The sequence below is a fragment of the Netta rufina genome (assembly GCF_964035555.1).
Source record: "Netta rufina genome assembly, chromosome: 4".
Taxonomy (NCBI): Eukaryota; Metazoa; Chordata; class Aves; order Anseriformes; family Anatidae; genus Netta; species Netta rufina.
In genome coordinates, this window is record NC_140127.1 from 33,278,809 (window position 1) to 33,305,917 (window position 27,109).

At 35.8% G+C, this 27,109-nt stretch overlaps 1 protein-coding gene across 5 annotated transcripts in view; it reads left to right on the top strand.

The window, feature by feature from the left end:
• LRBA (LPS responsive beige-like anchor protein) overlaps nt 1-27,109 on the top strand; it is a 392,983-nt gene that overhangs the window by 96,004 nt on the left and 269,870 nt on the right. For 4 of the 5 annotated variants that reach the window (XM_084285540.1, XM_084285542.1, XM_084285544.1 and 1 more), the window contains 4 exons: nt 2,975-3,053; nt 3,201-3,334; nt 5,074-5,135; nt 25,065-25,129. In XM_084285540.1, the coding sequence (XP_084141666.1) occupies nt 2,975-3,053; nt 3,201-3,334; nt 5,074-5,135; nt 25,065-25,129 (340 nt within the window). The remainder of the gene's footprint in view (nt 1-2,974; nt 3,054-3,200; nt 3,335-5,073; nt 5,136-25,064; nt 25,130-27,109) is intronic. The other variant, XM_084285541.1, reaches the window with a different exon arrangement.

Sequence of the window (27,109 nt, forward strand, 5' to 3'; positions counted from 1 at the left end):
GTGTTGTCAGAGACTTCCTTTACCTGCCACCATTTTTGCCAGTGCTATTGTGTGTTTGAAAAAAAATTACCTCTGACTGAGTGCAGGTCTGCTTATTGGCCTCATGATAGCTATTATGGCATTTCATTGTCCTAGCAAGTGTTTTCCTTGATTTTTTTTTCTAATTTTTCCTTCAGTTATTTTGCTTGTGGCCTAAATACTCTGACTCCTGACACTGTGCTGTGCTACTAAAGCCTTATTTATCTATAATGATAAACTGATCCTAGTTTCCTCTGTGTATTTGGTGTGGTGGGATTTTAGTTGTATATACTTTTGATGACCTTGACATACCCAGTAGCTAGTGCATTAATGGTCACAGATTTTATGTGTAATAAAAAGCATGGATGCATTAGGTAACAAAATAGTCTGTCTGCATGTTGACTTTCTTATTTTGGAGGCATTGGCTACAATGTCAGTTTTGTATTCTGTTGAACTTCCCTGAGCACTGTGCAGCTTTCCACATACGGGCAGCGTATTGGCGTAAGTCAGTTATTGAACATGTGGACTTCACAGTTTTTTTCGAATTAAAGATACTTTTTTAGTGAGAGCGGAGATGCTGAGCATTAGGGAGAAAGCTGTGAATTACAGTTGAAGTTACTTAGATATAAAAGTTATCATTAAGATGAATTGTTTTCAAGTCTCAGCCTAACAGGCAGAGGGGAAAAGGTGTTGCACGTATTTAGGTTACAAAAGTGTGTGTGTCAAAAAATCCATGTCAGTGGCTATGCAGTATCCCACAAACAATTTGAGTCTTTTGAACAACTGAATCGTGGCTTCTCCTTTTCTGTGGCCTTTGTTTTCCTTTTCTGTAAAACAAACTCTGTTCTAATTTTCAGCACATCATTTGAATGCTTTTCCTTTGGGAATACCGAAAAAGCTTTTTGGTGATTTGACTGGGTGAAACTTGATTTTTTATTTTTTATTTTTTAAGGCATTCTATCTATGAATGCTAGTTAGCAGCAGTAGTTTAAAAGTTAAGATTGAAAAATACTTGCAGAATCTAGCTATCCTCCTTGAAATTTTCAGAAATATATCTGTTTTTCCATGATTATAAGAATTATTTTGGAAAGAATGCACAAAAATTAAAATTCTACCTTACTTTCAGCCTACGTTTTGTTCCCTACTTTTTTTGGTCCCTCATTCTGTATGGCCTATCTGAGTTTCTTTCTGACCTCATCATCCCATACAAATGTCAAAATAAGAGCTCAATGGTCAATTTAGGAAATGGGTAAGCAAATGACATTCACAAAGATACGTCCTACCTATGAAGAAAGAAAAAGAAATAAGAACTTTTCAGCAGTTTGATGCATTGGTTGAATTTTTTAGTTTCTGTGTTGCCTTTGTAACAAGATTAGAGAAAAACATCTTTCCCCACACTGAAAAAATACATTCTTGAGGGCAAACTGTCTGCAACTGTTTTGGAGCAGAAGTCTGAAATTTGTCAGGAGAAATAACCGCAATATTAAGGACATGTCCTTTGCCAACCTTTTACAAATTTATTCCACTTCAGTCAAGTAGAAAGACGGAGAAATTGTGATTGACGCATTTTGGTAGACATTTTCAAGATCTTAATAACATATTTCAGAAAGGTTGCATTTAGCTCAGTTTGTGCCACTGGAGATGGGGTGATCAGGATTTTTTTTTCTGTAGTTGTAATTCTGAGAGGGGTCAGGTCTTTGCTAAGCTAGATGTGAGAACTGAAATGATTGAACTCTTTTCTTTCATGCTTCCCCCCGCCATCCCACTCCAGCAGCACGGGAATCTGAAACTGGCGAGGTGAGAGGAAAGAGAATAGGACAGGGCCTTAAGTTGGGAAGAGATAGGATTGCAGATGGACTAGAAGCAGTCGTGCTCCTGGGAAATGCACAGAAATCTGTCTGCTAAGATTCATTCCTTTCTATAGTTTGGAATGCAATGCAAGATTTGTGAGTTTCACCATTCCTATCCTGTCAGCAAATATCTGTGAAATCTCTGGCTGTCTTGCTTACCCCCTCTCCATCATTGCTAATACCAATCCATACTGCAGTATGAAGTTCGTGCTTCTCTTTATATACTGAGCAGAAGAACTTAGTATTTACAGATTCCTACCCTGCCATGTAGTGTCAATGTGACATAACAAAATTGCATTTTTTTTTTGTAAGTGTAGGATACATAAATGACAGGCTTTTCTATCAACCTTTGAATAATTGATGTGGCCAAGTTAATAACACATAAATGAGGTTATACCACTGCCATCGTGCTAATGATGCTGGCAGTGCAATGGAGAATGTTGTCATAGCTGTCTTCTCAGAATCCTGGTGTGGCAAAAACTTAAACTAGACTCAAAGAAGCTCGATGATTTTGTGTTCTGCCTCAATTTTACATAAGTTTTCACCTAAAATTATATATATATATATATTTTTTTTTTAACTTAAAATTGGATGAGCTCTCCTGGTAACCAAAGGATGCTATAAATGTTACTGTTGGCTTTATATTAATATGTAAATTATATTAGTAGTAGCAGTATAACTTAGTACTTTAAGGGTGTATTAGGTATGTAAGACATGGTGTGCGTTCCCTGCTTGAGGCTGTAAGTGTTCTTAAATTTATTCAGTCAGAATCATAGCTGATAAAGACAGGAGGGATCACTGCATTTTAATCTGAGATCCTTCAAAAAATAATCTGCAGGGCTTCCTTGAATCACTTCCTATTTGTGCTAGAGAAAAATTTAAAAAGCTTGCTGTGGCATATCTGGTAAACGTGAATGTAACTAAATCGGGGTCTTCTGACACCCAGTTTGAGGTACAGAGAAGTACAAAGGTTTACTTAGTAACACATGTATTTTAAAGCAATGGCTTCTCAGAGTTTGCACCTGAGGCCTTAGTTTCTGGTCCAGTTGTCTAAGCTCTGCCTTGTTTTCCTATATAATTGATTTGTTTATTACACTCTCTTTTAGGAAGGGGATCATCTAATTCGAAATTGCCATCTGTCCCTACAGTTTCTTCAGTGCCAGGGGATTCTGCTTCAAATATGAGGTAACTTCTTACGTATCTATACCAATTCAGTGTTGCAAAAACCCATGTTCCTTTCTTAGAATTTCTGCAGCTACCTTCTTGCTTTTTATTTATTTATTTATTTATTTATTTATTTATTTTTGCTAATCATATGTATTTTTCTATTAGTATTACAGACAGGCTTGAACATGCTTTGGAAAAAGCTGCACCACTTCTGAGAGAGATTTTTGTGGATTTTGCTCCCTTTCTTTCTCGGACTCTTTTGGGTAGTCATGGGCAGGAGTTGCTGATAGAAGGTACAAGTAAGTTTCCATTGAAAAAAAAAAGTGGCTTTTTGGTTTTATTTTATCTCAGAGATTAAAAATGTCTGTTTTTAATGCTGGCTCTGCCCTAGAAACTTTCTTCCTGCCTTCCCATGCAGTGCTGTCCACAGGATTTTGCTGCATCTTCCGTCTGTCTTTACTCCTCTGCCAGAGGTCATTGTCATTGTCTCCTCATCTTTGCTATCCATCCTGCTGCCTCTTTGCCTACATCTCATCTGATAGTTTCCTATATCTCATTATGTCAGACCAACTGCTGTTATATCTTTCTTAGTTTTCTGACTCTTCCAGGGAATTGTCTCATAGAAGTTGATGTCTGAAATAATGTTATGTGAGCATTAAAAAGAAATCTTGGTGTTAAGGTCAACACTTCAACACAGAATTAACTGTAGAGTGTAGAAAGTTCAGTATACAATGACCTTGCATTTTCACTGTGATGCTGTAACAGCGGGTCTGTTGGGAACTGTCTGCAGATGATGTTCTAGTGTATTTTTTGCATGTGAATCTGCTTCTGTCTTTTTGGTTTCTCACTGAAAGTCAGTAATGCAGGTAAGAATACATTGAGAAGAATCCTTTGCCGCTTCTGAGACGATGAAGATTCAAGTGTACAGCAACAATTGTGGCTCTTTTGTGGTGTGGATTTCAAATGATTGAGATTGGGATAGTGGAGTTCTTTCTACTGTTGTTTTTCTGTCTTTTTAAAAACTAGTCTCAGTCCTGTGAAGTAGATGTTAATGTCCTTAATTTAAAAAGTCATGTTTGTTGGAACTATGTGCTTTTAGCAGTGAACACCAGTTCGTCAGATTTCTCTTAATTGTTACATTATACAAAACTGTTTTTACCACCCATTTTTAGTTTGAAAATTGCAGTTTCTGTATCCTATTTAGTTGCATTTTCTCAGTCTTAAGATAAACATAACCTGGTTTCAAAGTATTTTGACTGTGATGTAGATTACATATATGCAGAGAGATGAACATACTGTAGTTTGGTTGATCAAAAAAAACCCCCAACAAACAAACAAAACAAAAAAACAGCAAGAAAATGATTGGGAGAATTTGAACTGACTAGTCAAAAACAAACACACCAAACCATTTTGGGGGCCAAAAGAAGAGTTACAATCTCAAAACAAAACAACATGCAAATATAAATAATAATAAGTCAAAATCATTTATAAACAGTTGAGAATATTTAATAGGTTACTGCTTGTGCTTCTGCTAAGGTTTAGTGTGGGGTTAAAGGTCAAAGTACTAATAAGAGTGTTTGGGATGTCTGCTGCCATGAAACAAAATGGAAACTTGATTGATAGCTGGGGGCTGAAAGGAGAATGCGCAATGGAGAAAGCAAAGGTCATAAAGCCATTTCCCTTCTCTGCATATATAATGACCCAATCCTTCAAGAAATAGCGAAATGTAGATGCACTGGATTAATATAACATATGTTAACCACACTTCTGGTCATTTTGAAATACAAACATTTATGAAACTCTGAATATTGGAGGTAATGTATTATAATTAGTTGCATCTTTAGATGCCAAGCTTTGAATTTTTGATCTTCCTCACATAGTTCTGTTTTGTGCTGATAAAGTAAAAACAAACAAACAAAAAAACTCTAAGTGGTTTGTGAATTTCATGCTTCTAATCTATTGTACTTCACAATATTTTGTGTTAACAAGTGATGCTGTATAAGCAAGTGTTTACGTCTAGTATTTTTTGTTTTTCTAGGTCTCGTGTGTATGAAATCTAGCAGTTCAGTCGTGGAGCTAGTGATGCTTCTTTGCTCTCAGGTGAGATTTACATAGTGTCTGAATTGCTGTCTTTGAGCACAATGGGAACTGCAGTCGAAATTTTACTCTTAAGACTGTGTAATTATTGTAAAAAAAAAAAATAAATAAAATTGTATGCAAGGCCTTATTAACTTCCTAATAAAGTTTTGTGATACTAATTGTGACTATTGGGTAGGAAAGAGAAGACGCTAAGGGTTTTATGTTCCCTTACTGTTGAGCGTTTACATAACCTTGATGTTGGTATGCCTAAATAATTCTATGCTGTCATTTTTGTAAGATAAAATAGGATCAATAAAATATTAAGGGTATAGAACCAGATTGATTTCTGAGTCTTGGCATGTTGAATCCTCTGGGATGAGTAGAATTTTTCCTTTTGTGTCGAGGTTATGAAATGAGTGATAAATACTTTTGAAACCCTGTCATTCTTAATTGATTTGACAGGTAATAAGAATTTGAGAAAAATATAAGAAAGCAGTCCTGGTTGTCAGCTGTTTGGGGCTTCCTACGTTCCTAAGAGCAAAGTGATTTTAGATATTTAAGAACCTGAAAATCGCCTCTTTTTGTGCATGGGAAAGAGACAGCCTAGGGAACTTTCTTAAAATTGCGATGAAGGAATTAATTGGGTTTTCTTTTTGCTTTCTTTTCTTTTTTTTTTTTTTTGTAATTAAATGGAAGAATGTTTTTATTGAGCTTTTCTTTTGGTGCCTTAAAAATGATACCTTTCTGGTAGTAAATTCCCCTACTTAAAACTTTAAAATAGCCTTTTTTAATGGGAATGGTATTGGTCTAGAGGTCAAGGGTTCTGACCCATTTCAAAACCTTTGACCTTCATTTACAACCCTTATGGTTTGCTTGCCTGACGAATAAGGATAATGCAAAATTAATGTTTCTTCACATCGATTTATTCGTTTTAGTGCCTATATTGCCAAATTTATTTAGAGTGTGCTGATAGACATTTCATGAATACAAATGAAAGAATCATAGAAGGTGTGAAAAATCGATAGTCTGCATTGTCAATAAAATGCAATAAGAACAATTACTTCTGGAGATTACACCTAATAGATTTTTACAATGAACTAGTGAAGAGTAGTTATGTTTTCCAGTGAGCTTATTACTAATGAACGTATGTAGAACTTTGCTCATCTAGTTTTCCATCTTCCACGGGAAAAAAAAGTAGATTTAATCTGACAGGAATTTAATATTCCTCCTGGAACTTCTGGAATTCAGTTTATTTAATGTCATGTGGACATTGTTCACAACTTCTAGAATTTGAATTTGCTGCTGATATAAGCCAAAGAATCCTTGCTCCCAGGAAATTCATATGCAAGTTTTAATATTCATTTGTTAATGTGTTAGAGTAAAACTAATCTGAGTACTAAATATGTGTCTGAGAGCTTGGTGTTACCATTTTAAAAATTAGGTTTTGGAATGTTTGCTGCTTGTTTCAATAATTAGTAGTTGACCTTTTCTTTCTTTTTGGTAGGGTAATCTAATCTTTCAAAAATCATGTTGTGCTCTGTACTGTACGTCACTTGTTTGGTTTTGGGAAGTGGAAAGGATAAGGAATAAATGACGTGCTCTAATGCATCTATTTGTCATATGTGTCACAGTGCCACTGAATACTAATCTAATCAAATTGAGGATATAGTGATTGCTTAGCAGTGCTAGTTGCAGAGACTTGAGGTTGTTCTTTGTGAAATAGTAGAAATAAACCAATAAAATCACAAAGACATGGAAGTCTTTTTAGAGTTGCATAGCAGCTGTAATTTTTGGCACAATATGAAAAATGATGTGAGAAATGAATCTAAAATTAGCTCCAGATGTATACAGATTGTTCTGGGGTGATAATTACATTTTTCACTTTGAATTTTCCTAATTCAAAGAGGTCAGCATGGCAATCACAGAAGTGATTTATTTTGTTAAGAAGTGAACTGTCTTTTGCTACATGAAAGCCTGAGAGATATGAAATTGAATTTCAAGACGACATTTTACAGATACTGGGAGGAGATGGGGATGAGCTTGATTGATTTTTTTTTTCTTTTTCTTTTTTTTTTTTTCTTTTGGCCAAAGATAGGGTGGGAAGCTAAGTGATATCCTTTTGCTAAAATTTTAATTAATTTTTAAGAGGAGATGGAGAGGATGAAGTGCCAAAGATCAAAAGATCAGGTCAAAAACTAGTTTTTAATCACATAAATAATGTGCCATAGTTGCAAAGTAAGTATCTGCAAATTTGATTTAAAACTTCACAAATTTGTCAGCCATCATATTGTGAAATTGAAAGACTGCTCTGATTAATAACTTTGGTGTTTTTGTTAACCTCTTTCTGAAAATTAGTTTTAAACATTGTATATGTGTAGTAAGCACTTGATTTGTTTTTCTAAAAGATGTTGATTTAGATTTATGACTGGAATATTTTCTTCTTTCTCAGAAGTGCAAAATCGAATAATAAAATCTCAGAAGTAATTTTTTCCCCATAAAAATGAAAAAATGAAACTCACAGGTGAAGTAATGAAAAAAATCAGGATGATGAGAGTTCTATGAAATTGTTACACCCTGCTCAGACCTTTTCTTGTTTAAATTTTGTGTATTCGGGCATTTGGAAAAAATGTACTGTTTCCGTGTTTTGGTTTTGTGTTTATATTTTGACGCATTGTTTTATGGTTTTCACAAAGTAAAAGGAGAAACAGGTGGTTTGAAATACAGACAAAAGGCTTTTTCTAAGACAAAAACAGTTGTTTTTTTGATAGACACACTACATTTTGAGACATGTGTCTGTGTGTATACTTACATTTATATAAATCTATCAAAACATAAAGAAATCCTTCATTTAATATTACTGCAAAGTGTTCCTGCTTATTTGACATTAATATCATTTTTGAAAGAATCGACGTTGCATTCAAGGCCACTTTATAAACGCGTTGTGTTGCTCATCCTAATTCAGTCTGACACACATTCCAATAACACTACCTCCCTTCTAGGGTTTAAAACTAAATTTATGGCTGAGCATTGTGAAGTGCATCATTTAAAAATGGTTTCAACCCAAAACATCTAATAAATAAATAATGTGTATGGCTACTCAGTAGCAGACTTTCCAGACTAGAAATCATTCCATCGGATACTCAACAGTCCACTATCGGAGAGGGCTGTCAGATAAATCTTATAGTAGCTGCATTCATGTCCTGTAAATCACATGTTATTGTCTGAGCCTTCTGCCAGGTCATCTATTCTTTTCCCATTTATCAGAAATGCATACAGTACAGTGAACCTAGAAGCACCATCTAGTCTGGCCTGGCATCCTGTTGAGGTAATTAAACCAGCCAAAAGAGTGAAGTCCTGTGTCTACTGTCCCTTTTAAATAAGTGACGTCAGGATGTTAAAGATGCTCACCTGCTATTGTGAGGCAAGGTTTCTGCACAGGGAAACTGTGATATCATCCTTGAAAAAAGCATTTTCATCTGAAATGACTCTTGCTCTATGCCCTAAAACTTAAAGGGGCACGTATGAATGAGTGTGTGTTTATCCATAAAGTAAATTTGCTACTGTGCATCCTCTCGTTTGTCAGCTTTTTCCTTGAAATACTTCAATGAAATAGGAAAAGCTGTCTTCTTCCATACTCTCATGAAGTTCCTAAAAAAAAAAAAAAAAGTGTTCTCCATTACTTACATACATGAAATGTTCATCCTATTATTGTAGATCCAAGGTGAAAAGGTACGAGAATAGGTGAAGTAAGTTCCGTTTTTTTCCTTGATGCCTTTGAATTTACAGAATTTGCAGCTCTTGAAAAATTCTTCATCCTTTTTTCCTGTGGTAAATCAACTGAATTGTCACTGAAATATATGAAAGAGAACTAACTAGTTTCTTGTCAGGTACATCTTTTACTTGAGAGCTTTTTTCTACTGCATCTAAGTTTTCTAGACCATTATCTTCCACTAACTGACTCCAATACTGTTCAGCTCTTGTAAAATTTTCTAAAATAGGTGGAAAGCCACCCAACCTTTATAAAAATTTGCCAAATAGAAATTAACAAAAACTGCGTAATGTTTTATGACCCCAGCACCCCTCCCACACACACAGATAACCCTGCTTGCTGGTTCAGCATAGAAAAGCTGTGTAGTTCCTCCCTCATCTGGCCCCTGTTGTTTCAAAGGGATTAAGGACATATCCTTAACAGGTGATGAGATTTAGGAAACCAAGACCAGTGTTTTAATACACGTAATCTCTAGGTATTTTATCTTCTGGAAATATGTATGTGGTGTATTGCAATACAAGCACATAACTGTAGCTACTAGATTCATATTAGACCTTGATAAAGTACATCTTTCATTGAGGAGATGGAAGAGGGAAGCATAAACTATGATGCTCCAGAAGCTTGTGTGCAACTATAGCATCTGCTCATATGGCTCAACGAAAGATGATTACAGTTGAATATGTCATGTGCTGTGCTGATTTTGGGATTATTTTTTTTGAAGAGGAAAGCATGATTCAAGGCTGTGTGCCTTAACGTAAGGCAGAAAATAGGAAAAGAAACGGCATTAAAGCAGAAGAAGGAATAATAATTATTTAAACAATCTCAACATGTGCCACGCACTCAAGTACCTGTGAACAAACAATAGGATTTTGTGTTTCCCCCAAGGATGCATGATATGATGGTGGTTAAGATTTTGATTTTCAGCACACTTTTTGCACACCATCCCCATTCTTCACCCTGGTATTTAGATGTTTGTAAAATTTCACAGGATCTTAGGGCTTTCCTGGGTATTCTGTACTTGGAATTAAGTTTCGTATCAATGACCTAATTTCATTACCTCAGGAATGGATTTTTGCAATGTTCTAAAAAGTGGTAAGCCTTTGAATTATTTGGAGACTTCAGCTGATGTAGATAATGTCTGGTTTTAGGTTTTTGTTACGTGCAGAGAGAACATATTGTGGTGATGTTCTGTGATCTGCGCTGGTTCCTAATTTACTTCTGAGTGCAATTTCATGTGATGGATAATTATAGTGATCACTGTGAAGTTTTAGTTGAATTGGGTAGAGGTTATCTAAAGGGCGATATCAGTACCAAGGCAGCTGAAATCAACAGAAGCACCAAAACTCTAACAATATCCTGGTTTAGATATGAAGAAAATAAATGCTGTTTGAATGTTTGTGACCCATCATTTAGGTCATGACATCTTAAGATGACATTTTTCCATTCAATTACTTTGTGTTCTAATAGCTGAAAAGTAGTTTAAAGGGATCTAATAATTCCTTAGTTCCACGATCTGAAAAATGTATTTAATTTGTTACAGAAGGCACGTCTTGTAGGACATTTTGCAGCCAAATGACTTTATATTTATTTTAATACATGTTCTAATTTCACTTTAAGGCCACTTAGAATCTATAGCAGTTAATTTAGTTCTTTGAAGCAGCATGGCTTTATCTTTGTGTCTTTTTCTTATTAAAGATTACAGTCAGGATTGTGTAATTCTGGTAAGAATGAATGATGAATGCAGCTATATTTGTGTTAAAACAAACAAACCCTAACCTTGAGTAATAAATTGATTTTGTGATAAAATACTTAGAAACATAATTTTATTAGGCAAATAGAAAGGATTAACGCTGTGACAAATAAAAAGTAGAAAAAAGGACTTCCTAAAGTCTAAATGGATAAGTTCAGGAGAAGATGCTCTATGAATCATGCCCATAGGTATCCATAGGTGTTTGCCTTCTGTTAATTTTCTTTGCAAAATTGTGAAGTATTTAGTGTTTCCAGTTTAGTATGAAAGCAGTGCACTGAGGTGCACAAAAAAATGCATCACCCACAGGTGTGCCAGTGGGTATACGTGTTGTGGGTAAACATGTTGTATGTTTGTTAGCTTGTGTTATTCTGAAGAGTTGGAACATTTAAAGAATATCTGCTAGCCTAGCCTGTAGAGATGAGCTAGCTGTGGTAGGAAGCAAGAGTATTCAAAGTCACAGAATCATATCCTAGAATCACAGAATGGTTTGGATTGGAAGGGACATTAAAGATCACCCAGTTCCAACCCCCTGCCATGGGCAGGGATGCCACCCACTAGATCAGGTTGCCCAGGGCCCCATCCAGCCTGGCCTTGAGCACCCTCCAGGGATGGGGCATCCACAGCTTCTCTAGGCGACCTGTACCAGTGCCTCAGGTAAGTGAAGAATTTCCTCCTAACTTCTAATCTAAGTCTCCCCTGTTTTAGTTTAAAACCATTTCCCCTTGTCCTGTCATTATCTGACTGAGCAAAAAGTTGCTCTTCATTTTTTTATAAGCCCCCTCTAAGTACTGAAAGGCTTCCATGAGGTCTCCCCAGAGAGAGTCTTCCTTCTCCAGGCTGAACAGCCCCAGCTCTCTCAGCCTTTCTTCACAGAAGAGGTGCTCTAGCCCTCTAATCATCCTTGTGTTTCTTCTCTGGACCCACTTGAACAGCTCCACATCTTTCTTGTGCTGGGGGCCCCACACCTGGACACAGCGCTCCAGGTGGGGCCTCCCGAGGGCAGAGCAGTGGGGCACGATCACTTCCCTCTTCCCTGCTGGCCACTCCTCTGGTGATGCAGCCCAGGATGCAGTTGGCCTTCTGGGCTGCAAGCATGCACTGCTGGCTCAAGTCAAGCACTTGTCCACCAGAACCCATGAGTCCTTCTCTGCAGGGCTGCTCTCAGTGAGTTGTTCTTGCAGTTTGCCCTCGTGTCTGGGATTACCCTGACCTAGTTGCAGCACCTTGCACTTTGACTTGCTGGACATCATTAGGTTCACATGGGCCCATTTCTCAAGCTTGTCCATGTCCCTCTGAATGGCTTCCCTTCCTTCTGTTGTACTGACTGCACCAATCAGCTTGGTGTCATCTGCGAACTTGCTGAGGGTGCACTGGTTCCCATTATCTATGTAATTGATGAAGATATTAAAAAGTACCAGTCCCAAGACAGACTCCTGAGTCATCTTATTCTGCTATTGATTATCTAGATTCTGAAGCTGCCTCAGATCTACTTTATTCCAAGTGGAGCTAGGCGTATTATAAAGCATGTTATTAGTTGTTATGCAGGTCGAAGTAGGAACATTCCTAATGCAATTTCATAACAAATATTTCACAGGCAGTGTAACCGGCATACAAAATAGAAGATTCTTTTTCTATCTTTATGCTGCTATTGTATGGAAGGTATTGGGAAATGTCTGTTGAGCTTTACGTACAGTCTACTTCAGGATATTTTCAGCCAAGTGATTTTACATTAGGAACTATGTCCTTTTCAAAAAAACTGTTCTTGTAATTTACCCCTTTCAGTGTGTATTTTTATCTACAATCACTTTGTTTGGCAGGATAGAGACTGATCAAAGCTAGGTAGAGTGGAAGATGGGTCCCACAGAGTAGCCAGTACCCATGCTATCAGTGCTGTCCTCCCATAGAAAAGACTTGCACTTCAATTAATATTTCAAGTAATAGTTGTTGTTATCATCAAGCAGAACAGACAGTCAGAGGAAAAATTTGAACAGAACTTCCCAAAGAAGTTGGTAGTCCAGAAACTTAAGGGCATTCACCTGGCAATGTGGAAGACTGCAGTTCAGAAAGGAATTAAACTCTTTCAGTCTGTAAAATCAACATTGTGATTCATCTGCATTGTCCTCAGTTGTAGTTTCCACCTTTGGTTATGATGGTTATGATTTATGAAGACATCCGTTCTTCTCTGTAAGGCGTTGGGGATAAAGCTGAGGGTTTCTGCATTCTTCTGCATTACAAGGTACTTGATATCGACGCAGAGAGCTGTGTGGTGAATGGTCAGTCACAGCTTTAGTTGTGGAATCTAGACTCCTTAAGCATAGTCCTTTGGCGCTTGGATTTTAGATACTCTCCTGTCAGTAAGTTTTCTTTTAGCAAAACAAAGTTAAAATAGCAATCTGCCTAGATCCCTTGGATTCTCTGTTATGCTTTGTGTATCTGCATATTTGTAGACACAGTATAGCTTCTTTCTTTCCTGACTTCTCATAAAATCATTCTGAACAAATTTCCTGCGTCTCTGCAGATCTCACTTTGGGTGCTGAACTTCCATAGTTGGTATATATCATTGAGCAGGGTACTTGGAATGATTACAGAAGGATTACGTATGCTAAGGATATTTTGCTGCTTGCTTCATTGAACTGCGTTATATGTTTTAAATGTTTGAAACTGGATGCCAGCTTGGTAGATAACTGTCTGAAGTGCAATTTTGATAAGATTTAAATAAATGGAAACAGCTGGAAATCCTTTCCTTTGAACTGGAGTATGTTGAAATTACATTTGGAATTAACTATGTATATTTTTTTCTCATATAAGTGCTGTATAGACTTAGAATCTCCAGGTTATTTATTGTAATAAATTCGGTGTGAAACTCTAAGTTAATGCATTTTTTTTTCTCTTGGAACTTCACTCCTACTTCAATTTCCCATTGCTTTCTAAATTGTTTGAAACATGCATTGCTTATAATTGCCTGCAATATTTAACCTATCTCATTCAATGGAATTGCTTGAATTTCATACAAGGAATTTTTCATAATAGTCACTAAGCTTTATGCTTCTTGGATTCCACGTTAGTTTGCTACACTTAAGATATGTTCAAGCTCTGTCTTTTTTCTTAGTTGTAGTTGCTGGCTTCAGGAATAATATGTTTTGTTAGCTCTAGTATGGCTTACAGGAGTCTAAAACCTCTGTGTCCATCACTGCCAAGTTTTTTTTTTTTTTAAATAAACTAATAGAGGGAATGGTTTCTTTCATAAGTCTGTGAAGTCTGTCTTGATATATTGACAATATGCTTAGTAATAGAAATCAAAGAAGTGTATTTAAACTAGGTTGTTGCTTTAAGTATGGAAAAAAGATTAGAATGTATTGGGAATGATTTGCCAATACTGTATGAATAGTAAGTGGCCTATTTTTGACTTGATTCGATAAGCACTTTTTAGTTACTTCCCGATAAGTTGTGGTCAGTAGTTAAAAGGTACAAGATACTGCTTTGGCTTTATCTCCTCATATCTTTCCATAATTCTTAGTCTAGGAGATGCTTTAAAGGTTTCCTTACTCCCCCATTTAAAGATGGAATATATGATGTGGAATTTTAAGCTGAGCAAAATCTACGATGTGTTACATTTAGCATGTGAAAAACAGAACAATATATGATTTTTGTCATGCTTTTATTAAGTGGGGTTGATGTTTGTGCATATTAGATATAAATAATCATCAAAGCAATAGAAATGGCTTCCTAATAAAAACTCATTTTCTGTAGACCTACTTTTGACCAATTTGGAAATGCCCGATGTAATTTTCAGCAACTTCACTTTGAAGTACTTAACAAAAGCAGGCTATGAGACTGAGAAGATAGATGAGAAAGAACCGTTGTTTTTTGTTCTGTACTACATCGCAGTTTTTTGAAAAGTGAGTGAGTTTTGGGGTTTTGAACAAAAATAAGCATATGTAAGGAAGTTGGCATGCGTGCTAAATATTCAACTGAGAAGGTGTATAGGCAGGTAGATGTGGATAGTTGTAGTAAAGCCATGATGTTTTGGTGTGGATTTACATGATGCATTATTTCTCAGGACAATACACTTGTCAGCATGACTTGCGGACTTCAGATAGAGGAAAATATAGAAGGTAGGGTTAAAAAAAAAAAAAACACAACAAAAGCCCTCTTAGAAATAGTTTGCCATCCTGGAAGAGAGGTAGATAAACTTTCGTAAGGTCATCTTACTAAACTGTAAGTCTTACCATCAGTAAAGTGCTGGGGGGAAAAAAAGGAATTCCACCTCTTTCCTCCCCTTTCCTCCCCCCACCCTTTTTTTGTGATATGTGCTTATATACATATGTATGCACGCTACCATTAGCGGTTGTTCTGTAGGCTTTTCAGATGATACAGACTCTTACTGAGAAAATTTCTCTTATCAAATGAAAATTACTTGAATTTGGTCAGGAATCCATGCTGTGGTGTTAATGGCAATTTAATGGAAAACATGTCCGCTACAGCTAAAAATATTAGCCTTTAGAATTTAAAACTAGGCTGAAAGTTTGATTAATGTATAATTTTTTTCTCTTACGAGAGGAGAGAGGATATTGTGACACAAATGTGAATTTTGGGGGTCTGAGAGGGGTACAGGGCAGTTTAATTTCCATGAATGTACATTGCTGCAGATGTTCAAAACTAAGGAAACATAATTTAGCTACAGAAGCAAGACTTTTCTGAAGAAAAAAGGCATCCTGTTGCTTCACCAGCACACTAGGACTTAAAAAAACACCACCATTTAAGGTGAGTTTTGTGCAGTGAGAGCACACCCTGTGGCTTGGCAGTCTAGTCAGAAGGATGATACCATGCTGACTTTATAACTAGATCTTTGAACAATATTCTCATGGGTGGCAAATGCAAAACAAAGTAATATCAACTGGCACTTAATTCTGTGAGCTCCCTGCTGATGGGGCTCTGCACTGAAATGGAACTCTTCCTGCCAGGAAGTCAGCCGCAAAGTGTGGAGACCTCTGAAAATAAAGCGTGCCTTAATTTGACACCCTGCTGTTTTACAGCTAGTCTGTTTAATTTGAGACTATGGAAAGAGGTTTAGTGGAGGGGAGGGGAGTGGGATTATGGAAAGTTCAGAGAGTAGCAATGCTCGTCTCTGGCTTCATACTAATTACATGTGCGTGAACATTTTTGTTCATGTTAACAAACCAAATCGTTTCTCTCCGTTGTCTCCAAGTAAAACTGTTTCAGAAGCATCTGGAGAGTGGTGGTGTTTGCTGAAAGTTACGGCAGTAGGTGCTTTGCATAGTGGTGATATTCAGTTGTAGACGAAGCTTTAGACTTACAAATTCTGTGCCAAAGTCTGTGCCTTTTTATGTTTCTCTTCAACTCGAAAAATATCTGTCTCATCAAATATGTTGCTGATTGACTAATCTTTCTATAAATATTAAAAAAAAAAAAAACTCGTTCAAGTGAAAAAGATCTTATTCTGGATAATGGAGCCGTGAATATGATGGAGGTGCATGTCTGTTAGGTGTTAGGTCCTAGTTCTGAGTCAGAAGAATCAAATAGATTTTCCAGCGCCTTCTAACAATTTAGTTATAGACTTTTTTATTTCTACCTAAATATAAGTGGTGGTAATTTTTCATTTTGGGGAACTTACTTGGTAAGTGCACAGGAGAATTTGTAGTGAAAGGAACAGAAATTTATTTATCGTGTGTTCTTTTCTGAAGATGTCTGCATTAGGATGTTTTTACGATGAGGGACAGCTTTGGTTATCCTGCCTTTTGAGAAAGGAAGTGGGAGTGGTTTATCACGTTTGGTTTCATTCCCTCAAAGTTTGCTTGCATTCATGATAAGGTTTTAGTTGAAACTAAGCTACATCTGGAGAAAAGGTTAATATTAAAGGGCTTTCAGTTCCAAAATAGCATTCACCGTTTATGCTATTGAGTTTTTTTTATTGGTTAAATTTATTTAGATAAAGCGTATAACACATTGAGAAGGAAGATTGCTGCTCTTTGGTGATGATAATGAATGTTGGTATCGGTGGGATCAGTCTGTCACTAGTAGCACAACTGTGCAGCAGTAAGTATATTGTGATTTTCTTGTCTTTATGACTAGTAGTCTACCTTGGGCAATAGTTTTCTTTCACCATGCAGTGGTTTTGCCAAATCTCAGGAATGAACATTACAGTCAAACAATAAGCACTGATCAAGAGGCAATTGCCTTATACCCTTGCCATTCTCTGATTTGTTTTCCTTTCACCATTAAAAGATGCTAGTACTGGAGCTTGATTGTTCACATCTCTTCCTTTTGTCTGTCTCATGTCCCTTTTCCTTACTTCTGTTTTTCTGACTCATTTCATTTGACTTATAGTTTCTTGCTTTCCATTTCTGCATATTTGCAGAACTGCTCTTCTACTTTTTCTCAATTAATGTTTAAGATCTCTGTTCTAGTTCTTCCTGAAGCTATTGCCTTTCATCTCTGCATAGAAAATAGCTGATGGTTACAGAACCTGAAGAGGAAACTGCAGTGGAAAAGGTTTGCTGCTAGATGAACTCAAACCTGACCCCTAATGTCGTTTCATGAGGAGTCATAGCAACAGCCTGCTAGTGGGAGAGAGAAAGGGGAGAGGCTGCCCAGGCAAATCGCTTCCTCCATCAGAAATATAAAGCTGAAATCAGTGATCCACTTACTCGTTTTTTTCCCATTCTACAGTTTGTTGCTGTAGTGGGAATGTAGAGGAGCTGGAGTTTAACATAGACTTATCTCTCTCATCTCAGTGCAACGTTGGTTCTAGGGATTTAATTTTATGCATCAAGTTGCAATTTAGATTGCTACAAATGGCATGTAATAAATGTTTTTCATGTACATGCTCATAGGTTTTTGCCACCGGATATAAAAATTAAATTTATATGCAGATTCTGTGCTCTGATAGTTATTACTGGTAGCATTCTATTTATTCTGACGGTTATATTTTCATAATTTTTATGAACTTTTTTATTTTTTTCTAATTCTTAAAATCCTGCTTTAAGAATATTTAGTATCACCTTAAATTATGGCAACTGCAACTTGTGCCAAAATTTTATGGCTGTACCTAGAAGTATATACTCTGTAGTATCTTATGTAGTATAACTTTCATAATACATAGCTTTCAAGATGGATGCTGCAATTTGTAGAGAAGACAACAGCTGATGCTTCAAAAACAATCTCATTGCATAGAAGACATTGTCTGACACGCTCACAGTTTATTTAGTATTTCAATGAATAACATAGCATGTCAGTATGCAAACTATTCCAGCCCTGTGTGTATAATTTATTTTCAGAATCTATAAAAAATTACTGTGAGTCAGACTCAAACTTTTAAGTCTTGAAATTAAACTCACATTATAAGGTAATTTTAGGCATTTACCACTAACAACATAATACCGGTTTATGGGAAGTTCTGTTTACATGGAATATCCCAAATGGTTAAACAGCAGGGGAGTCTTCTGCTTTTAGTTAAAAAAAAACTGCTGTTTCTCTATGGCTTATTTACTGCTTGTTTAATTCTTAATGTAGTGTGCTGTGGAATTGAGCATGCAAAAGTCAGCAAAGAGTTCTGTTTTCTGCGTCTAAGGTTATTACTTGCTGTACAATAATAAAGGAACTATTTTATTGGGTTAGTTGTAATTAACTTCAGCACTAGGCCTTGATATAAATCATTCCTAATCTGTTTTCTTTACATTTTCATTCTTTTTAACTGGTTCAACATAGTTTCTTTCTGTCATCCTTTTACATAAGGACTAGGGTTGTAATTGCTTTTTTGAATTAGGCTGTCGGAAGCTAATGTGCATGTTGATCCAAGAATTGATTAAGGAACACTAATGAATTTCATATAGCACTTTAAAAAGATTTGCAATAAATACTATGTAATAAATACTCCATAGCAGTGATCTGTTATACCATTAGAATTCAATACAGTGTTGTCATGCCGTGCAGCTGGAAAAATAATTCAGTAAAAAAAAAACTTTGATTTGGTTTCATAGTTAAAATTGTAAACAATTGTGATTATGAATTAAAAAAAAAAAAAAAAAAAAAAAGGAAAGGAAACTGTTCCAACACCTTTTAGAGAAGCATTCCAACACTTCGCTAGAGTACATTTAGTGAAAGTAACTGTTATTGTTATAACCTTTGTTTCTACATTTTATCAAAGGGAAAACACTGAAACAGCTTACTTCTGGTTTTCAGTTCTTTCGTCTTGGTGCTTGATGGCAATGGGGTGTACGTAAGCATTTTCAGTTGTTAGTTACCAGTACAAGTTTGAAACAAATAAAGAATATTATGGGTTCTTTTCAGTCAGTCTTGAAACAGTGATCTCACTTTTCTTGAGTTACTTGTCGTTTTCAGTTTCAGAAAGTCACACAAGCTATCTCAACCCACTTTTAGAGCTCATTAGTAAGATTTGAGTGTATTTGGAATATTTTGCCACAACTATATTCTTGATGTTATGCATCCACTTGAGAAATTATCTCATCTAGTTAATTTTTACACAACTTTCTCCTAGAAAAAGTTGTTTCTCTCATTAATTTTTTTTTTTTAATACAAAGACTTTAGCTCTGTACTGTCACTAGCTGATTTTTTTTTTTTTTTGACAAAAAACAATCTCTTTTTAATGGAATGCCAGCAGTAAATACTTTTTATTGTAACAGAGTGTGTTTGATAGTTTAAAAGTCTTATAAAAATAATTAGCTCTTTTATATAGTTCTAATGGCAGCCTTGCAAGTTTCCCCTGGAGCAGTCTCTAATGAACAGGCCTTGATTTTTCGAGTTGGGCTTTCAGATTCCCTGAGGACTTGACTTCAGACCTTGAAGGGCAGCAGCTGCCATTTGTCTTAAGACTGAAGTTGCCAAACAGACAGACCATGTACTAATAGGACACATTTGTACAGCCTGAGTATATGGAACCCTGATAGATGCATAATGATGATCATCTGTTGAGAGCTTGTAGCAGGCTGGGGTTAGAGTAACTTTTATCACCCTCATTGCAATCAGAACCTCTGTACTGATTAGTCAGATAGCTTGACTTGTTATGTTGATACCATGTTAAAGCTTTCACAGATGATTTTTGATAAATTTTGAGAAATTTGAAGCTGTTTGGTTTTACCTTGACAAAATGTTCTGAGTTCTGGGATAGTAGTAAATGTTTTTGCAAGCTACCTCTTTTCTCTGTAACTGTCAAGATTCAGCAAGAGCGATGTTCTTATCTATGGAAAAGAACATGAATAGAATTACTAAAATTATTTTTGTCTCAATTTCAGATATATCTTTCGTTATTGTTTTTTCCTCACTTTTATTTGGGTATTCAGATATGACCTGTTTAGTAAATACTAAATGCACTAAATACGGTTGTCTCCAAATGTGTTTTCTTGTTGCTCTTACACTTAAAATGTGCTACATCCTTGCAGCATGTTGCTGTTTTGTACACTATTTAGTATGGGTTAAGTTGATATCAAAATACTGCATTGGGTTTCTAGGTATGATTTTTCAAATGTTTTATGTTGCTTTTCCTTCTTTAATGGAGTTTTGTAGATTAAAATACATATATTTTAAGCGAACTTTCTGCAAGTTGTATGTTTGCCAATATTCTGCTATTCTAGTTAACATGCTATCTAGCTTTTTTTTAATTATGTAGTACCCAGCTGAGATATAATCTACTTTTCGCTATATGTTCTTTATTGCTGAGTTCATTCAAGCCTGTAGTGTATGTGGTGCTGAGAGAGTGGTGACACCAAGTGCAAACACTGCTGAAAAGTTCTTGATAGTTTACTTTAGGCACTTAAAGATTAGTGTATCTCTCTATGAGCAAGTTTTTCATGCAGATTTGACCTTTAGTCTAGGATATAATATGTCTCTTAGTCATATGTTAACACATTTTCCCACCCTGCTCCTTAGTGCGCCATTCATATTTGTCAGTACCAAAGTCATCCTTCTAATTAGTTTCATAATCAAAATAAATTATTAAAACTCTACCAGTTTTATGGGAAGTATGGATTAAGAAAGAATTTCCTATCTGCTTTCTTGCTTACAAGTGTGCATTTCAAATATTAGATGCAGTTCTTAATTTTGCGGTATGTTCATCTTGACAGAAAATTTTTAGAAAAGTTTTTGAGAAATTATGTATGAATATATGTGTGTATATATGTAAATGTATATAAGACAAGACTTGCAAATAACAGTACTAGTACCGTTTGCTCATTGAAAATAAAGCTGTTTTCATCTATTGGAATTTTTTGCATGTTCTGCTCAAGGTGCGTAGTTATTTGTTTAGCAATCAGACCAGTTGATGGATTGGACTCACAGATGTTTTTATATAGCTTGAAGAACATATATTTCAAACAACCAAATATATATGGTTACGTTTCTTAGAAGTGCATGCAGGAGGAAGGATATGTGCATTTACCTGCGTACTTCGAATTGCAAACCAACAAAATATTTGTCAACAGAATTATCTGAGTGATTTAGAGTTACAAAATGGCTATATTGGGTTAGATAAGGGGTCCACCTTGCTTACCATTGTATCTCTTACTACAGACCCAAAGAGATGCTCGAGAAGAATAAAACAAAGCAAGCATGTATGACACTCCTTCATGAGTATTCTTTCCCTTCCCGCTCTTTTCAACTTGGGCTATTTTCTGAATTGGATGTAGTCTCTGTGTATTTACTAAATATCTGTGAATTTGCCTTGCATCCATTTGTACAGTCTTATCTTGAACCTACTGAACATTTAGGCAGCACAAGCATCCTTTGGTGGTAGGTTCCACTAGCTTGTAATGCAGTGTGTGAAGAACTACCTCAGTTTCTTTGTTCTGAAACTGTCTCCTAATACCTGCTGTTTGTAGAAAAGGCTTTTAGGCCGGTGCAGGTAAATTACAAGATTTTAGGGGTTCTGCTCGATCAAAAGCTTGACATGAGCCAGCAGTGTGTGCTTGCAGCACGGAAGGCCAACTGCATCCGCCAGAGGAGGAGTGGCCAGCAGGCCGAGGGAGGGGATCGTGCCCCTCTGCTCTGCCCTTGGGCGGCCTCGTTTGGAGCCCTGCATCCAGGTGTGGGGCCCTCAGCACAAGAAGGATGTGGGGCTGTTCGAGTGGGTCCAGAGGAGGGCCACGAAGTTAATCAGAGGGCCAGAGCACCTCTCCTGTGAAGAAAGGCTGAGAGGGCTGGGGCTGTTCAGCCTGGAGAAGAGAAGGCTTGCCCTGGGGAGATCTTATTGCAGCCCTGAAGGGGGCTTATAGAAAAAGACAGAGAGTAACTTTTTGCTTGGTCAGATAATGACAAGGCACAGGGAAATGGTTTTAAACTAAAAGAGGGGAGATTTAGATTTAGGAGGAAAATCTTCACTCCCTTCCAACCTAAACCATTCTGTGATTCTAGGATTAGTTAAGATTAATTAAAGGACGACCAACAAACACTGATAAATAGTTTTGTTTGTTTGTTTTTTTAAATGTGCTCAAATGGGGCAGCAGGAGGTCACAATATAAACTTTGAGGGAGATTTTTTTCACCTGAAAGGTTGGTTTTAAGACTAGTGTTGTTTAATGTTTTCATTTAATGATCTTTGTGCTCTCAGTAAGAAAGCGTTAATGAAACTTGTTGACGATATAAAATTAGTGCTATAGGGGACTGTGATATAGCTTTTCTTATGTCAGAGTTGTACAGTAGCTCCAGGAAATATAAGATGTTATTCCATGTAGAATTATAATTCAGATGAGACTTGAAACACCATTTCAGGAAATGATATAGTACTTGTATTTTATCTAGAGTACTTATGCAAGTGTTTACAGATTCCATTAAGGAAGTAGGTGAAACAATGATGAGCTAAGAAATTTCCATGTCAAGCATAGTATTTGAATAAAATGTAATTTCTTATTTGTCTTCTTGTAATGGTTGGTTTTCATTGTAGCTATTTGCGATAGCATTCAGTGCTTCAAGTTTTTTTATTTTTTGCTTCACTATTCTCAGTCTGCAGTGACCAAAAACATTAAAAGTAGATTGTCTCTCAGTTACTAAACATTTATAGCCATAGGAAATGATGGTCAATTAAGTACAGCTTAGAACAGGTATGAAATTATTGACTTTGTTGATCTTCCCTTACAGTCCTTCCTTAGGAAAGTGCTGAAATGTGTTTTGTAGTTATTTAGTTGCATTAGTGGTTGAGTTTGAGGCTTTTAACGTGTTTTTTCCCTAATGCCTTTGGGAGATGGATAACTAAGATGTTGATATAATAATGCAATATGCATACTGAGTGTAATTGTTTGAGAGAGAACATATACTGTGGGGAAATATTGAAGGGATCATGAAAGATGATGACCATTAGTCTTTTCTTTCAGCTATTAAAACTAGCTTTAGGGTGTGTTCAGCTGTGATTTATGAAATTGTTTAGACTAACACCGCCTTTGATGATGTCTGATGTAGAGAAAAATGCTGAAAAGTATCATGATAAATGCCCTTTCTTTTCACTTTTGGCAACCTCCATCTTCACCAATTAAATTTTCAAGTACTGTAGTGAGTTCTGTTAAAGAGCAGAGACATTACTAACACAGCAACAGATGGATGATGTCATAAATAGAAAAAAATATTTTGCTTTTCTTGAGCTTTCACACATTTAAGCTAACAATCATTTTAATTATTGTCATGCAAAGCTAAATATTTATAACTTGATATTACATTAGAATAACCTCTTGTGAGAATTAGTTGCATAGATTATTTTGTTTAGAATATTAGCACCTAAAAGGCTTTTTAAATAGGAATAAATGCTTCTTAAAGCTATTTCAGACAGCTTACATGGTAACCTGAAGTCATGTAGGCAGCAGTAAGAGAGATCATGAGGCAGCAGTAGGAGAGAACTGGACAAAGAATGGTGGGAGAAATATCAGTAAAATATATGTAGCAATTAGGACCAGTGCTGCTCGTGCTCCTCAGAAAATCACTACCACCAAAAACATACATGGTAATATGTAAATGGAACCTAGCTGACATTTAGAATGTTGCTTGCCTAGTAATGCATATAAACTAGTTATATAAAAAGTAATGAAATACATTTATAATTCATGAGGAATAATACATCACAAATTCCAATTATTCCACTCTTAATTCTGACTACAAAATTGCAATATGGTGTTGCAGCTTAAAAATGATAAAAACATGTTGATCCTGGAACGTTTCAAGCCATGGAAGATCAGTGTTACCAGTGCCCTACATTTGAAATCTGGAAATTTTTTTTGGGGGGGACGAGGGGAAAGGATAGGGACTGAAATCATAAAGGAACAACACTTTTCTGTTGTCTTTTGTGTATGTCTGATCAAACCTTCATGTCACTGACTGAGAGAGGTAACAGAATTTTGCAAAACTGAGTAGTGAAAAACCTGCTCTGGTGATGTCTTCGCTATTGAATACTCCTAGATTTAGAAATCTGAAATTGATTTGAAGAGGTATTTGCGATTTTCTATTTTTTGCCTGTTTTGGAATTGACGAGGTTTTTAAAAAGAATGACCATTAGGATTATTATTTCTTACAACAAATAGTGAAAAATCAAGAAAGCTGATGTGGAACAGCATACTAAAATATCTGTGTGCTACAGAAACATTGCTTTCTATATGTTTAGAAGGAAAACAAACTCAATTACAACTTAGGACTTTTTAAAATGAAGAGTTATATCTAGTCTGTTCTATCCAGATGCTTGTATATTTTCTTCAAAATCTACGGTTCACACGTGTTACCCTGATATTTTTGTAACTCTGTCAACTCGCTGCCGTTGAGTCTAGGATTAAAAATCTTGGTTGTGTTTTTGTTAACCAATTCTGCTTTTGTGTCAGCTTTCAAAAGTGGAAGCAAGCCCCACTGATAGATCTGAGTTAGTTGCTTTTCAGTGTCTCTTTTGGGGGCCAGGCAAAGCCCGCACCAACCTGTTTAGGACATGTAGAATTTTGCTCTAGTTCAGGATTCTGTTGGAGGTGAGAAATGTTCATTGCCTGTCTCTGTGCTGCTACAATTATTTCAGTGTGTTATTGTTTTGGTGGAATATACTGGGTGTCAATAACGCAGATATTTATTTATTAAACCAGATATTTAGAGCAGAAGTGGCAGTATGTTGTTAAGGTGAGAAGATTATCATCAGTATATATGTAATATAGTATTTAAGTTATAAAAGAAGTCTGCGTTTGAAGAATGAGTGTCACATTAATTTGAGATACTATGTTAACATTACCTAAGGCAAAGAGCATCAGTGAACCAGAGTAAGTTCAGTATTGGTGTACAACACAGTGAATTGAAAGAGTCATTTGTGGGATGTTTTTGTGTTTTCTTTTTTCCTCCATAAAATATAACTGAGTGAATGATACTGTTTTGTTTCCTCTTCCTGGCAATGTTACTTGATCTTCTTTTTTCAAACAACTATTTTTTTTATTTTTTTTCCCTCCCAGGAGTGGCAAAACTCAATACAAAAGAATGCTGGCCTTGCCTTTATAGAGCTTGTTAATGAAGGAAGGTAAGTCACAATATTTGATAGCAACTCTGACTCTCTGACTTAGCTTTTAGGAAGTTAAGTGGCTTGAAATGTTTTAAAAGAATTTTGCTTTTGCTTTTTTTATTTTTTTTCCCCATTTTCTTTGAGTTTCACAAGCATGAAATCGCATTCTTTAATATTTCTGTTTAGTTCTAATACTGAGTAAGAGATTTTGCAGAATGTGAATGCTCTTTGGTTTCATTAAATATATCACTTATCAGTGTCATGGATTTTCTTTCTTCCTGTCCTTGTGCACTGGTTAACATTGAAACTATAATTTGTATTCGGCTAATCTCTTGAGGAAGGGAATTGATATTTGGAAGGCATTATAGCTAGAAGTGTAAGATAAGCCTTTGTCTCAAAAATTAGATTCCAGTTTTCTCATTTATATTCTATCTACTTCATAACATAGAAAGGAAAAGGGTCCCTTTAAGGTATAAAAATTCTGTTACTATTACCAATTAGGTTTAATGTTTTATCAATAACTATATATGTATATTAGTGGAACTTAAAGAAAATGACAGAGCAGGTGATGGGGCCGTGATCTTTAACTTGTAGTGAGTATTCAGAGTCATCAATATTTTCTTCATTAGGAATTGATTGCTGGGGCAGACTAAGAGCAATATTTACTTTTTCTGAAGGATTTTTTTAAGATGTCTTAATGAATTAGCTTAGAGTATTATAAGAAACATCATTTTCTAAACCTAAATTCTGTTAGTGAGCAACTTAAGCTAGTAAAATCCCAATAGAAAATCAATTTTACAGCATTAAGACAGCTACTGAGTTAAAACAGAATAATTTATCACATAAATTAAAATGCTCTATAAATATCTTTTTATCATTGTAGAACTAGGGAAAATGGCTGTTGGAGATTTGTCTTTTAAAATGTATGGATGTTCTCAGGATGCATAGAAGTAATGACCATTTTAATGGTTGCATTTCAGTTTATGGTGAGGGAAACACCATTGTGAGGCAGAAAAAACATTTTGCTACTAGTCTTGATCCCAAGGGCCAAGGTAAAGTAACAAGGGTGTTCAGTTACAGTGTTAAGATCTAGCCTGTAGTTGTTTCCTATTATGTGAGGCTGACCTGTCTTGACCTTACTTATAAAGTGCCTGCTATAAATTTGGCCCTTGATTAATGTTTTATTAGCATAGATAACGTAGAGATCCCACACACATGTAAACCACAATGTAAGGTTCATCTGGGTAAGATGATTATCACGAACAAATCAGTTACTAAGACTGAGTTGTAAGTAGCAGTTACCTAGTAGCATGCTTGTTCAGGTCAGGCTTTCAGAAAGCATTCTATCAGTGAAGTGTTTGGAATTGGCTATTTTCTTTTAAAAACCTACAGTGCCCATCACAGACAGATGGAATCACTCCTCCACCTCCATAAACAACATCAATAACTTACAGTCTCGTCTTAGCAGAGTGGTTGTCTGAGGGACAAATGATCCCTTAAAGACTGAAAAGTGTGGTTTTGGTTAGCAGAAAATATCTAAGTAATTGTTACTTCATTTTTTCATGACTCATAGCAGAGTTGATTTTTTAAAAAAGTGGGAACATAACTTTTATTATGGGGAAGAAGAAAATGGATTCATTTCTTAAAAATGTCTCCTTTTATCTAGCTCCATTTTCCTCCATTGCTGTTTATAGGAGCCTTTAACGTTATTGCTGAATTGGTCATTGCAGTACTTTGTGGCATTTCAGCATTCACTAAAACGAAACTATTATCCTTCTTACGACATGAACTGCATTCCAGAACTACTCTTTTCTTCTCTTTATACAGGTAGCACGTTATTTTTCCTGCACGTATCTTAACATTATACTAAAGCATTTCAGGCTGTGTATTTTTATTGTTTTTGTGATTGTTTGATGTATTTTCACCATAACATTATAATCTTAAGAACTCTTAAAGGTGAAACCTTCTAATTATAACCTAAAAAATGGAAATAGCTGA